Source organism: Drosophila miranda, assembly GCF_003369915.1.
Source record: "Drosophila miranda strain MSH22 chromosome Y unlocalized genomic scaffold, D.miranda_PacBio2.1 Contig_Y1_pilon, whole genome shotgun sequence".
In the NCBI taxonomy this organism is placed as follows: domain Eukaryota; kingdom Metazoa; phylum Arthropoda; class Insecta; order Diptera; family Drosophilidae; genus Drosophila; species Drosophila miranda.
Genome location: NW_022881603.1, coordinates 15,742,941 through 15,757,587, shown reverse-complemented (window position 1 = coordinate 15,757,587; position 14,647 = coordinate 15,742,941). Strand labels below are relative to the sequence as shown.

At 47.3% G+C, this 14,647-nt stretch overlaps 2 protein-coding genes across 2 annotated transcripts; both read right to left on the bottom strand.

Moving 5' to 3' along the window:
* Nucleotides 1-7,205: 7,205 nt before the first annotated feature.
* LOC117191453 (cell wall protein IFF6-like) lies at nucleotides 7,206-8,208 on the bottom strand. The gene is made up of 2 exons (XM_033396315.1): nucleotides 7,555-8,208; nucleotides 7,206-7,422 (listed from the first exon to the last, which is right to left on the bottom strand). The coding sequence occupies exons 1-2, from the start codon at nucleotides 8,196-8,198 to the stop codon at nucleotides 7,206-7,208; spliced, it is 861 nt and encodes a 286-aa protein (XP_033252206.1). The 5' UTR covers nucleotides 8,199-8,208.
* A 2,254-nt stretch (nucleotides 8,209-10,462) lies between these two features.
* LOC117191452 (keratin, type I cytoskeletal 9-like) lies at nucleotides 10,463-12,573 on the bottom strand. Its single transcript, XM_033396314.1, has 4 exons — nucleotides 12,006-12,573; nucleotides 11,874-11,941; nucleotides 10,975-11,414; nucleotides 10,463-10,842 (listed from the first exon to the last, which is right to left on the bottom strand). The coding sequence occupies exons 1-4, from the start codon at nucleotides 12,571-12,573 to the stop codon at nucleotides 10,626-10,628; spliced, it is 1,293 nt and encodes a 430-aa protein (XP_033252205.1). The 3' UTR covers nucleotides 10,463-10,625.
* Nucleotides 12,574-14,647: the final 2,074 nt, after the last annotated feature.

Below are 14,647 nucleotides of genomic sequence, written 5' to 3'. Positions count from 1 at the left end.
TCACCCTGAAAAATATGACGTTTCATTCCCCCTTAATCCCAGCGAAACTCAGAGTCCTTGAGGAACTTTGAAGATTGTTTATTTGAGCAAAGCGTGCACGCACACATAAATAGTTTCTTTGGAGACTTACGAAGTACACATAAATACGGAAGGTAGGTTACACTTTGCGCTGCCATTCCCAGCAGGAGCTCGCATCGGGGCAGGATCTGGTTTCGGTTCCGCTAACGGAGCTATTGCCTTGCATTGCCCATTGTCTTGCCGGGATTGCCCTCGGAGGCCGTCTGGGCCGCGGGAATGGGCATTCCCTCACCATTAATTTCACCACCACCGCTGGCAGGACTCGCCGGGTCGCTCTGATAGCTTCGAGCAGATAGCTGACGCCTAGAGGACGCGGTCGGCCACCATAGGAAGAGCTACAAGGGGCGAGAAGAGAGCAAGCCTATCTTAATGCTTTGACCGATTCCTGGCTGCGACGAGTGCTGGAAGCTGGAGCTGTGGACAGGAGTTGCAGGAGCCGGCGAGGGGCAGCACCCACTGCAACTTACCTCTGTGCATCGCGGTCCCGATCCCGTTCCCTTTCTCGATCCCGACTACTGCCGCTGCTCATGCTAGCGCTACCCGATGAGCCACTCCCTCCTCCATTGCTCCCTCCGCTGCTGCTGCCGCTGCCCTCGGATTTATCCTGGTCCCCCAGATAGGTCCAGCTGCCCTGGCCATTGGGCTTGATGCCAGCATCTGATCCCAGGACACTGGTATGTCCTCCGCCGCGGGAGCTCTCGCTGCTTATGGCCGAGGATGAGACCTTGGAGCCTCCGCCATAGGGACAATTTCCGGCCAAGCGGCCGCAGGGCGAGGAGAGCGATTGAGGGGGCCGGCTATAGGCGTAGCCGTTACCATTTCCATTGCCGCGGGTGCGCATGTCGCCATCATCCTCGTCGGTGGCAACGTAATAGCCATGTCCCGAATTGTCGAAGCCTGACTGATCGGGCGATCGGGTGGGATGGGTGTTGGCGTTGGAGTTGGCGTGGGCGTGATCGGGTTTCGAGTCGGGTTGGAGGCGAGTGTGCAGGTTAGGCGGAAAGGTGGATTGGGTGCAGTTGGGGTGCAGGAGCATCCGGAGTTTCCACAGTGTTGTTGTTGTTGTTTTTGTTGGTGTTGTGTTTTGGTGTTTGTAGATGTTGATGTTCATGTTGTTGTTGTTGTTGGTGTTCATGTTGTAATGGTGTTGTTGTAGTTGGTACGTTTTTTTGTATGAAATTAGAGAGTAGAAATTGATTGGATCGTATTATTATTATAGCCAGCATCAAGAAAACAATTTCATTTTTTCTCGCCCTGTCTCTCTCTAACACACACGCAGCATAGGCGGCTTTGCTTAGAGTAAAACATTAGCGCCTAGATCTCAGAGACTACAAAAGCTAGAGCAACCAAATTTGGTATCCACACTCCTAATATATCGGACCGAGACGAGTTTGTTTCAAAATTTCGCCACACCCCCTTCCGCCCCCGCAAAGGAAGAAAATCTGGGGATATTCACAAATCTCAGAGACTATTAAGGCTAGAGTAACCAAATTTAGTATCCGCACTCCTGTTAGATCTCACTATAAAACGTATATCTTAAAATTTCGCCCCACCCCCTTCCGCCACCACAAAGGACGAAAATCTGTTGCATCCACACTTTTGCACATTCGAGAAAACTAAAAACACAGAATCATAGATAATGACCATATCTATCAGATTGCTGAATCTGAATCAGATCAGATCATTTTTATAGCCAATAGGAACAAATCAATTTGCAGTGGCTACGCAGCGCCCGACGTCACGCTCAGACTGATTTTCTGTCTCTCTCGCACGCACTCTTTGTCGTGTCGTTTAATATTAGCGGCGTCTGCCGGAGGAGAACCATACTGACTTAGTATCGGGTATAACCGTAGAGTTGCGGTGTCCGCAGCAACTCACAACGTTCCCCCTCGTTTTTCATAATTTTTTTGGTAATTCTTTATGTTTAATATTTATTCTTTTTGTATCTTAGTATGATTTTTATACATATTTTATTAGTTAATTATTTAGTTAAATTGATTTACTATAATTCTGTGATTAGTTTATTTTTATACCCGATACTCAAAATGAGTATTGGGGTCTATTAGATTTGTGGTAAAAGTGGATGTGTGTAACGTCCAGAAGGAATCGTTTCCGACCCCATAAAGTATATATATTCTTGATCAGCATCAATAGCCGAGTCGATTGAGCCATGTCTGTCTGTCCGTCTGTCCGTCCGTCCGTCTGTCCGTCCCCTTCAGCGCCTAGTGCTCAAAGACTATAAGAGCTAGAGCAACGATGTTTTGGATCCAGACTTCTGAGATATGTCACCGCTACAAAAATATTTTAAAACTTCGCCGCGCCCACTTCCGCCCCCAGAAAGGACGAAAATCTGTGGCATCCACAATTTTAAAGATATGAGAAAACCAAAAACGTAGAATTGTAGAGAATGACCATATCTTTAAGACTGCGGAATCTGAATTGGATCGTATTATTATTATAGCCAGCATCAAGAAAACAATTTCATTTTTTCTCGCCCTGTCTCTATCTAACACACACGTAGCATAGGCGGCTTTGCTTAGAGTAAAACATTAGCGCCTAGATCTCAGAGACTATAAAAGCTAGAGTAACCAAATTTGGTATCCACACTCCTAATATATCGGACCGAGACGAGTTTGTTTCAAAGTTTCGCCACACCCCCTTCCGCCCCCGCAAAGGACAAAAATCTGGGGATATTTAAAAATCTCAGAGACTATTAAGGCTAGATTAACCAGATTTGGTATCCGCACTCCTGTTAGATCTTACTATAAAACGTGTATCTCAAAATTTCGCCATACCCCCTTCCGCCGCCACAACGGACGAAAATCTGTTGCATCCACAATATTGCCCATTCGAGAATACTAAAAACGCAGATTCATAGATAATGACCATATCTATCAGATTGCTGAATCTGGATCAGATCAGATCATTTTTATAGCCAATAGGAACAAATCAATTTGCAGTGGCTACTCAGCGCCTGACGTCACGCTCAGACTGATTTTCTGTCTCTCTCGCACGCACTCTTTGTCGTGTCGTTTAATATTAGCGGCGTCTGCCGGAGGAGAGCCATACTGACTTAGTATCGGGTATAACTGTAGAGTTGCGGTGTCCGCAGCAACTCACAACGTTCCCCCTCGTTAATTTTATCAATAATATTAATTTTGTTCTTCTTATTATAATTATTTTCGTCGGTACGTTGTTAATTCATATTTTTTCATAATATTTTGGTATTTCTTTATGTTTAATATTTATTCTTTTTGTATCTTAGTATGATTTTTAAACATATTTTATTAGTCAATTATTTAGTTAAATTGATTTACTATAATTATGTGATTAGTTTATTTTTATACCCGATACTCAAAATGAGTATTGGGCTATATTAGATTTGTGGTAAAAGTGGATGTGTGTAACGTCCAGAAGGAATCGTTTCCGACCCCATAAAGTATATATATTCTTGATCAGCATCAATAGCCGAGTCGATTGAGCCATGTCTGTCTGTCCGTCTGTCCGTCTGTCCGTCCGTCCGTCTGTCCGTCCCCTTCAGCGCCTAGTGCTCAAAGACTATAGGAGCTAGAGCAACGATGTTTTGGACCCAGACTTCTGTGATATGTCACTGCTACAAAAATATTTCAAAACTTTGCCCCGCCCACTTCCGCCCCCACAAAGGACGAAAATCTGTGGCATCCACAATTTTAAAGATATGAGAAAACCAAAAACGCAGAATCGTAGAGAATGACCATATCTTTTAGACTGCAGAATTTGAATTGGATCGTATTATTATTATAGCCAGCATCAAGAAAACAATTTCATTTTTTCTCGCCCTGTCTCTCTCTAACACACACGTAGCATAGGCGGCTTTGCTTAGAGTAAAACATTAGCGCCTAGATCTCAGAGACTACAAAAGCTAGAGCAACCAAATTTGGTATCCACACTCCTAATATATCGGACCGAGACGAGTTTGTTTCAAAATTTCGCCACACCCCCTTCCGCCCCCGCAAAGGATGAAAATCTGGGGATATTCACAAATCTCAGAGACTATTAAGGCTAGAGTAACCAAATTTGGTATCCGCACTCCTGTTAGATCTCACTATAAAACGTTTATCTTAAAATTTCGCCCCACCCCCTTCCGCCCCCACAAAGGACGAAAATCTGTTGCATCCACAATATTGAGGATACGAGAAAACTAAAAACGCAGAATCATAGATAATGATCATATATATCAGATTGCTGAATCTGGATCAGATCAGATCATTTTTATAGCCAAAAGGAAAAAATCAATTTGCACTGGCTACGCAGCACCCGACGTCACGCTCAGACTGATTTTCTGTCTCTCTCGCACGCACTCCTTGTCGTGTCGTTTAATATTTGCGGCGTCTGCCGGAGTAGAGCCATACGGACTTAGTATCGGGTATAACTGTAGAGTTGCGGTGTCCGCAGCAACTCACAACGTTCCCCTCGTTTTATTTGTTTCCATTTACTTATATGTTGTTTCATATATTTTCTTAATCACTGATTTACCGTATACTTTCTTTGGGTTTTCATTTTGTGTACTTTTGTGATTGTTTTATATTTTGCTCAGGGAGAATATAGTATTTGACCTAAAAGAACCGTATTGAATCATAGTTAAGAATTAAAAACTTAAACAATAAAGCAAACTGTACTTTCACCCTGAAAAATATGTCGTTTCATTCCCCCTTAATCCCAGCGAAACTCCGAGTCCTTGAGGATCTTTGAAGATTGTTTATTTGAGCAAAGCGTGCACGCACACATAAATAGTTTCTTTGGAGACTTACGAAGTACACATAAATACGGAAGGTAGGTTACACTTTGCGCTGCCATTCCCAGCAGGAGCTCGCATCGGTGCAGGATCTGGTTTCGGTTCCGCTAACGGAGCTATTGCCTTGCATTGTCCATTGTCTTGCCGGGATTGCCCTCGGAGGCCGTCTGGGCCGCGGGAATGGGCATTCCCTCACCATTAATTTCACCACCATCGCCGGCAGGACTCGCCGGGTCGCTTGGGCCATCCGAGGAGGCGTCTGCGGCATTGCCCGAGTCGCGTTCGAGCAGATAGCTGACGCCTAGAGGACGCGGTCGGCCACCATAGGAAGAGCTACAAGGGGCGAGAAGAGAGCAAGCCTATCTTAATGCTTTGACCGATTCCTGGCTGCGACGAGTGCTGGAAGCTGGAGCTGTGGACAGGAGTTGCAGGAGCCGGCGAGGGGCAGCACCCACTGCAACTTACCTCTGTGCATCGCGGTCCCGATCCCGTTCCCTTTCTCGATCCCGACTACTGCCGCTGCTCATGCTAGCGCTACCCGATGAGCCACTCCCTCCTCCATTGCTCCCTCCGCTGCTGCTGCCGCTGCCCTCGTATTTATCCTGGTCCCCCAGATAGGTCCAGCTGCCCTGGCCATTGGGCTTGATGCCAGCATCTGATCTCAGGACACTGGTATGTCCTCCGCCGCGGGAGCTCTCGCTGCTTATGGCCGAGGATGAGACCTTGGAGCCTCCGCCATAGGGACAATTTCCGGCCAAGCGGCCGCAGGGCGAGGAGAGCGATTGAGGGGGCCGACTATAGGCGTAGCCGTTACCATTTCCATTGCCGCGGGTGCGCATGTCGCCATCATCCTCGTCGGTGGCAACGTAATAGCCATGTCCCGAATTGTCGAAGCCTGACTGATCGGGCGATCGGGTGGGATGGGTGTTGGCGTTGGAGTTGGCGTGGGCGTGATCGGGTTTCGAGTCGGGTTGGAGGCGAGTGTGCAGGTTAGGCGGAAAGGTGGATTGGGTGCAGTTGGGGTGCAGGAGCATCCGGAGTTTCCACAGTGTTGTTGTTGTTGTTTTTGTTGGTGTTGTGTTTTGGTTGTTGTAGATGTTGATGTTCATGTTGTTGTTGTTGTTGGGTTTCATGTTGTAATGGTGTTGTTGTTGTTGTTGTAGTTGGTACGTTTTTTTGTATGAAATTAGAGAGTAGAATTTGAATTGGATCGTATTATTATTATAGCCAGCATCAAGAAAACAATTTCATTTTTTCTCGCCCTGTCTCTCTCTAACACACACGTAGCATAGGCGGCTTTGCTTAGAGTAAAACATTAGCGCCTAGATCTCAGAGACTACTAAAGCTAGAGCAACCAAATATGGTATCCACACTCCTAATATATCGGACCGAGACGAGTTTGTTTCAAAATTTCGCCACACCCCCTTCCGCCCCCGCAAAGGATGAAAATCTGGGGATATTCACAAATCTCAGAGACTATTAAGGCTAGAGTAACCAAATTTGGTATCCGCACTCCTGTTAGATCTCACTATAAAACGTATATCTCAAAATTTCGCCCCACCCCCTTCCGCCCCCACAAAAGACGAAAATCTGTTGCATCCACAATATTGAGGATACGAGAAAACTAAAAACGCAGAATCATAGATAATTATCATATATATCAGATTGCTGAATCTGGATCAGATCAGATCATTTTTATAGCCAAAAGGAACAAATCAATTTGCACTGGCTACGCAGCACCCGACGTCACGCTCAGACTGATTTTCTGTCTCTCTCGCACGCACTCCTTGTCGTGTCGTTTAATATTTGCGGCGTCTGCCGAAGTAGAGCCATACTGACTTAGTATCGGGTATAACTGTAGAGTTGCGGTGTCCGCAGCAACTCACAACGTTCCCCCTCGTTTTATTTGTTTCCATTTACTTATATGTTGTTTCATATATTTTCTTAATCACTGATTTACCGTATACTTTCTTTGGGTTTTCATTTTGTGTACTTTTGTGATTGTTTTATATTTTGCTCAGGGACGCGATTCTCAAAGAGGGAGAATATAGTATTTGACCTAAAAGAACCGTATTGAATCATAGTTAAGAATTAAAAACTTAAACAATAAAGCAAACTGTACTTTCACCCTGAAAAATATGTCGTTTCATTCCCCTTAATCCCAGCGAAACTCCGAGTCCTTGAGGATCTTTGAAGATTGTTTATTTGAGCAAAGCGTGCACGCACACATAAATAGTTTCTTTGGAGACTTACGAAGTACACATAAATACGGAAGGTAGGTTACACTTTGCGCTGCCATTCCCAGCAGGAGCTCGCATCGGGGCAGGATCTGGTTTCGGTTCCGCTAACGGAGCTATTGCCTTGCATTGTCCATTGTCTTGCCGGGATTGCCCTCGGAGGCCGTCTGGGCCGCGGGAATGGGCATTCCCTCACCATTAATTTCACCACCACCGCTGGCAGGACTCGCCGGGTCGCTTTGGCCATCCGAGGAGGCGTCTGCGGCATTGCCCGAGTCGCGTTCGAGCAGATAGCTGACGCCTAGAGGACGCGGTCGGCCACCATAGGAAGAGCTACAAGGGGCGAGAAGAGAGCAAGCCTATCTTAATGCTTTGACCGATTCCTGGCTGCGACGAGTGCTGGAAGCTGGAGCTGTGGACAGGAGTTGCAGGAGCCGGCGAGGGGCAGCACCCACTGCAACTTACCTCTGTGCATCGCGGTCCCGATCCCGTTCCCTTTCTCGATCCCGACTGCTGCCGCTGCTCATGCTAGCGCTACCCGATGAGCCACTCCCTCCTCCATTGCTCCCTCCGCTGCTGCTGCCGCTGCCCTCGGATTTATCCTGGTCCCCCAGATAGGTCCAGCTGCCCTGGCCATTGGGCTTGATGCCAGCATCTGATCCTAGGACACTGGTATGTCCTCCGCCGCGGGAGCTCTCGCTGCTTATGGCCGAGGATGAGACCTTGGAGCCTCCGCCATAGGGACAATTTCCGGCCAAGCGGCCGCAGGGCGAGGAGAGCGATTGAGGGGGCCGGCTATAGGCGTAGCCGTTACCATTTCCATTGCCGCGGGTGCGCATGTCGCCATCATCCTCGTCGGTGGCAACGTAATAGCCATGTCCCGAATTGTCGAAGCCTGACTGATCGGGCGATCGGGTGGGATGGGTGTTGGCGTTGGAGTTGGCGTGGGCGTGATCGGGTTTCGAGTCGGGTTGGAGGCGAGTGTGCAGGTTAGGCGGAAAGGTGGATTGGGTGCAGTTGGGGTGCAGGAGCATCCGGAGTTTCCACAGTGTTGTTGTTGTTGTTTTTGTTGGTGTTGTGTTTTGGTTGTTGTAGATGTTGATGTTCATGTTGTTGTTGTTGTTGGTGTTCATGTTGTAATGGTGTTGTTGTTGTTGTTGTAGTTGGTACGTTATTTTGTATGAAATTAGAGAGTAGAAATTGAATTGGATCGTATTATTATTATAGCCAGCATCAAGAAAACAATTTCATTTTTTCTCGCCCTGTCTCTCTCTAACACACACGTAGCATAGGCGGCTTTGCTTAGAGTAAAACATTAGCGCCTAGATCTCAGAGACTACAAAAGCTAGAGCAACCAAATTTGGTATCCACACTCCTAATATATCGGACCGAGACGACTTTGTTTCAAAATTTCGCCACACCCCCTTCCGCCCCCGCAAAGGATGAAAATCTGGGGATATTCACAAATCTCAGAGACTATTAAGGCTAGAGTATAGAGTATATATATTCTTGATCAGCATCAATAGCCGAGTCGATTGAGCCAAGTCTGTCTGTCCGTCTGTCCGTCTGTCCGTCCGTCCGTCTGTCCTTCTGTCCGTCTGTCCGTCCCCTTCAGCGCCTAGTGCTCAAAGACTATAAGAGCGAGAGCAACGATGTTTTGGATCCAGACTTCTGTGATATGTCACTGCTACAAGAATATTTCAAAACTTTGCCCCGCCTACTTCCGCCCCCACAAAGGGCGAAAATCTGTGGCATCCACAATTTCGACGATACGAGAAAACAAAAAACGCAGAATCGTAGAAGATGACTATATCTTCTAGAGTGCAAAATCTGAACCAGATCGTATAATTATTATAGCCAGAATCAAGAAAACAATTTCATTTTTTCTCGCCCTGTCTCTCTCTAACACACACGTAGCAAAGCCGGCTTTGCTTAGAGTAAAACATTAGCGCCTAGATCTCAGAGACTATAAAAGCTAGAGCAACCAAATTTGGTATCCACACTCCTCATATATCGGACCGAGACGAGTTTGTTTCAAAATTTCGCCACACCCCCTTCCGCCCCCGCAAAAGATGAAAATCTGGGGATATTCACAAATCTCAGAGACATATAAGGCTAGAGTAACCAAATTTGGTATCCGCACTCCTGTTAGAATCTCACTATAAAACGTATATCTCAAAATTTCGCCCCACCCCTTTCCGCCCCCACAAAGGACGAAAATCTGTTGCATCCACAATATTGAGGATAAGAGAAAACTAAACACGCAGAATCATAGATAATGATCATATATATCAGATTGCTGAATCTGGATCAGATCAGATAATTTTTACAGCCAAAAGGAACAAATCAATTTGCACTGGCTACGCAGCACCCGACGTCACGCTCAGACTGATTTTCTGTCTCTCTCGCACGCACTCCTTGTCGTGTCGTTTAATATTTGCGGCGTCTGCCGGAGTAGAGCCATACGGACTTAGTATCGGGTATAACTGTAGAGTTGCGGTGTCCGCAGCAACTCACAACGTTACCCCTCGTTTTTTTTTGTTTTTTTTTTTGTTTTTTCATGTGGAAAATTTGTATTTTATTGTAAACAAGTTTACTGCTACCTTTCGTGGCAACTTAATCTAGTTTTACATTTAAGGGGAAAAACAATTGATCACAGGAGATACATACCTAAACTTAATGTTACATATATGGAGTAGGTACATACATTATTTAGAATATTTACAAAAAGTTAATGAGATGTTATAGGAGGGATCTAGTAGGGAGATCCAGTGGATGACTCCTTTTGAGTCTTCTTTTCCTTGGCGGGTTAATTAGACGTCTGGCTAGCGCATTAGGGTGACCACCAAGTCGTTGCAAGTACCTTGCTGCTTGTAATTGTATAACATCGCCCACTTTGGGAACCTTTAGGTCCCTCTCGATGTCGCTGTTTCGTATGTACCATGGAGCATTGCATATTCGTCGTAGAATTTTTGACTGAGCAACTCTAATTTTATTTAAGTTGGTTTTTGACGCGATGCCGTAAACTTGAAGTGCGTATTTCCATATGGTTTCCAGTCATTTCCATGACTGGGCCCCCTCGTTTTATTTGTTTCCATTTACTTATATGTTGTTTCATATATTTTCTTAATCACTGATTTAACGTATACTTTCTTTGGGTTTTCATTTTGTGTACTTTTGTGATTGTTTTATATTTTGCTCAGGGACGCGATTCTCAAAAAGGGAGAATATAGTATTTGACCTAAAAGAACCGTATTGAATCATAGTTAAGAATTAAAAACTTAAACAAAAAAGCAAACTGTACTTTCACCCTGAAAAATATGTCGTTTCATTCCCCCTTAATCCCAGCGAAACTCCGAGTCCTTGAGGATCTTTGAAGATTGTTTATTTGAGCAAAGCGTGCACGCACACATAAATAGTTTCTTTGGAGACTTACGAAGTACACATAAATACGGAAGGTAGGTTACACTTTGCGCTGCCATTCCCAGCAGGAGCTCGCATCGGGGCAGGATCTGGTTTCGGTTCCGCTAACGGAGCTATTGCCTTGCATTGTCCATTGTCTTGCCGGGATTGCCCTCGGAGGCCGTCTGGGCCGCGGGAATGGGCATTCCCTCACCATTAATTTCACCACCACCGCTGGCAGGACTCGCCGGGTCGCTTGGGCCATCCGAGGAGGCGTCTGCGGCATTGCCCGAGTCGCGTTCGAGCAGATAGCTGACGCCTAGAGGACGCGGTCGGCCACCATAGGAAGAGCTACAAGGGGCGAGAAGAGAGCAAGCCTATCTTAATGCTTTGACCGATTCCTGGCTGCGACGAGGGCTGGAAGCTGGAGCTGTGGACAGGAGTTGCAGGAGCCGGCGAGGGGCAGCACCCACTGCAACTTACCTCTGTGCATCGCGGTCCCGATCCCGTTCCCTTTCTCGATCCCGACTGCTGCCGCTGCTCATGCTAGCGCTACCCGATGAGCCACTCCCTCCTCCATTGCTCCCTCCGCTGCTGCTGCCGCTGCCCTCGGATTTATCCTGGTCCCCCAGATAGGTCCAGCTGCCCTGGCCATTGGGCTTGATGCCAGCATCTGATCCTAGGACACTGGTATGTCCTCCGCCGCGGGAGCTCTCGCTGCTTATGGCCGAGGATGAGACCTTGGAGCCTCCGCCATAGGGACAATTTCCGGCCAAGCGGCCGCAGGGCGAGGAGAGCGATTGAGGGGGCCGGCTATAGGCGTAGCCGTTACCATTTCCATTGCCGCGGGTGCGCATGTCGCCATCATCCTCGTCGGTGGCAACGTAATAGCCATGTACCGAATTGTCGAAGCCTGACTGATCGGGCGATCGGGTGGGATGGGTGTTGGCGTTGGAGTTGGCGTGGGCGTGATCGGGTTTCGAGTCGGGTTGGAGGCGAGTGTGCAGGTTAGGCGGAAAGGTGGATTGGGTGCAGTTGGGGTGCAGGAGCATCCGGAGTTTCCACAGTGTTGTTGTTGTTGTTTTTGTTGGTGTTGTGTTTTGGTTGTTGTAGATGTTGATGTTCATGTTGTTGTTGTTGTTGTTGTTGTTGTTGGTGTTCATGTTGTAATGGTGTTGTTGTTGTTGTTGTAGTTGGTACGTTTTTTTGTATGAAATTAGAGAGTAGAAATGGAAACATCTTTGACAACACGCACACACATAGCAGAGAGAGTGTGAGAGGGGAAGTGGAATACACATAGCGATAGGTATATATACAAAGACAGGAACAGTTTAGCGATACCTGTAGGTCTCATCCCAAGGGCGATAGTTGCGAAAATCATACCTGGAGTAGTAGCGATCATACGGGTCGTAACGATCGTAGCTGGAACGCGATCGATCGTAGTAGCGATCTGTGGCATGAAGAAAGGATTAAGAATGATTGCAAAGAGATATCATGGGCTGATCAAAAGTAACCTCTGGAGGAGCTTTCGCTGTAGCGATCTGGATAGTAGCGTTCCCGATTGTCGTAGCCGTAGCCATAGCCGCGCTCCCGATCCGGATAGGAGCTAGAGCTTGAGCCGTAGCCAGAGCTTGATCCGTAGCCAGCGCTGCCGCCTCGTCTGTAGTCGTCGTAGCCCCCCCGGCCCTCGTAGCCGCCCCGGCCCTCGTAGCGATCGTAGGTGCGCGGCGTGTAGCGATCGTCGTAGTAGCGACTGCGATCGTAGGTTCTGTCATAGTCCCGATCTCTGGTGGTGCTGCGATCATCGTAGCCCGAGTAGTACCAGGCGCTGGTGCCCTGATCGTCGCCCATTCGACTGGAGTATCCGCCGTAGTAGCGATCCCTATCCCGATCCTCGTAGCAGCGCACGCAGCGCGACTGGCGGCTCTTGCCCCGCAGCACCGAGTCCAGAACACCCACGCCAGCCGAGGCCACCTGCTGGTTTGGGTTGAGATTTTGGCCGGGGCTAACACCTGATCGGGCCTCGGGTCCTGTCACAGCTGCACGGGCACGGCCGCAGATGAGCAGGGCCAGGCAGAGCATCTGAAATACACCGTGGTCGAGATCATTACTTAATTGGTTTTAATTGCCCCTATCGCAATGGGCCTCCGGAGTCGGAGGCAACCAGCCAATACATATTTCGCGGTTCAGCAGATAACTGGGCCAATGCGGAGCTCCCCGGCAGCCTCCGAACATAATAGACGAGAGTACAAAGGCCTGCGGCCCAGCCCCAATACCAGCCCCAGCCCCAGCCTCTACGCCATTAAAAATGGACGACAACACTGGGGGGCAGTCGGCGTGAAATATGATCAGCACCCCTCGATTATGCAACGGAATTCTTCCGAATACCACGCAAAGTGATTCGCGTTGGTATGTATGATCGCCCAAATAGCATTGACATCATTTCTTAGAGCCACTCATGGCTGCGTGAATCAGATTCTGGCCATTCAGGTATTCGGAATCATAACGCTCAAATGGCCGAAAACCCAACTGGTAATGGTAATGGTAAGCCCAACTGGCAACTGGCCAACCAAGAGAGGTAATCATGAACAGTGTTTTGTTGGCCCGTCCCCGCCGCCACGCTTTGTTAGCCAAGCATCAGGAACAACTTCCGGTGGCTGGCGCTGCTTTTGGCTTTTGGTTTTTGACTTTGGCTCTCTGACTGTGGCTGTGGACAATCTGACTTGTCACTGACTCTGGCCAACTTCATTAGAATAATTATATTTCGAATTAGGAGCCAAAGTGTATATGAATATGGCAAATTGTTACAGCGACCAAGGGTCGTTGCCTTTCCAAAATGGAGAGTCTTTTCGGGGATATGATGGCTTCGTTATGAAAATCGTTATGTTTGTGGATTGCATAATGTGTATTGTATAGAACATTGCATTACCAATTTTTGGAGGCCTTCGGATTAGATACAATGTGAGAGAATGGTTTGTCATACAACAAAACATTGAATTTTCAGAAAGAATTGTCATGATGGGTCGTGTAATGATAAACATATCATTGGATAATTCCTGCAAGGGATCTATGGTTTCCGGCTAAGAAGATTAAAAGTACCATCTATAATTTGTTGTGGCCTACATTATTTCCTCGAATTGTAGAAGATAGGAAAATATTGTTTTCCTATTATATACTATATCAAATAGTTTGGCCCTCCCTTCGTCTAAATTTCTTAAACATTCCTCTCGTAAGACTTTCCAGAATTTTAAGTCTTGAAATCCACAGTAGTGGATTAGAAATTCACGGTAAATCGTCATAAATATTGCTTAGTAAAATGACAGTTGAAAAGACAGTAACAGTAACAGTAGTCAATCTTAAGCTCTGAGATTGCGAATTCGCAGTCCTCAATGTGGACCTGTCATCCTCTAAATGAATCCCCTGGCATTCGCACTCACCAATCCAAAAGCACGCATGGTGTCCGCACTTCACTTTGTTCCAACGACTTAATCACAAATGTTGCACCAGGCACGTGTTGTGCCTCTGCGGTTTGATGGGGCACGGAAATGGGAAACCGAATATGTTTATCCTTTCGACACTTGTTCACCTTTCGAAACGAGTCAGAGTTTCTCGATCTGGCGTCGGACCGCGAATGATCTGGCTAGAGCGGTCGCCACCGTATTTATCTGAACTACGGCCCGATCCCCAGCCCGAGCCCGAGATGGGTTCTGCTTCTGCCCAGTCGAGAGCACTGAACCGCGAGGCGAGGCGACGGGCTGCTGATGGCTCTGGTTCGCTGGCATTCGCGGCAAAGGTGTTGGCACTTGGAATCTCTGCTGGGGCGGGCGTCGATTTGTCACTTCACCTGCCTAACACCTTGGGGTGTGTGCTGGCTGAGCTCGGGTCCAGTCTCATCTGGCATTCTCTGGTCATGTCATGGTCAGTTTGTCTTTCGCAGAATGACAGGGAGGATGTGCCGAAAAAACGCCTTCCCTGGCTAATTATGAGTCTGCTATTGCGTAATACCCGCCAGAGAACACTCCTGTGAAATTATCGCAGATTATTTCGATCATATCACGGCTTCTAAGTCGTTGAGTCAGACTTCCAGCTGCGAGATTAGCATTTCGAATTCCGAACAAGTTGAACAAAACAAAACACTCCTCGGCGCTTACATAAC

Bases quoted from the DNA above. Each gene is read 5' to 3' on its own strand.
- LOC117191452 (XM_033396314.1), bottom strand. From the start codon at position 12,573: ATGCTCTGCCTGGCCCTGCTCATCTGCGGCCGTGCCCGTGCAGCTGTG. The intron at 11,415-11,873 runs TATGATTTTCGC...ACCCGATCGCCC, and splicing joins ATGATCGCTACTACTCCAGG to GATCAGTCAGGCTTCGACAA. The intron at 10,843-10,974 runs GTAAGTTGCAGT...CGCCCCTTGTAG, and splicing joins CGGGACCGCGATGCACAGAG to CTCTTCCTATGGTGGCCGAC.
- LOC117191453 (XM_033396315.1), bottom strand. From the start codon at position 8,198: ATGAACATCAACATCTACAACAACCAAAACACAACACCAACAAAAACA. The intron at 7,423-7,554 runs GTAAGTTGCAGT...CGCCCCTTGTAG, and splicing joins CGGGACCGCGATGCACAGAG to CTCTTCCTATGGTGGCCGAC.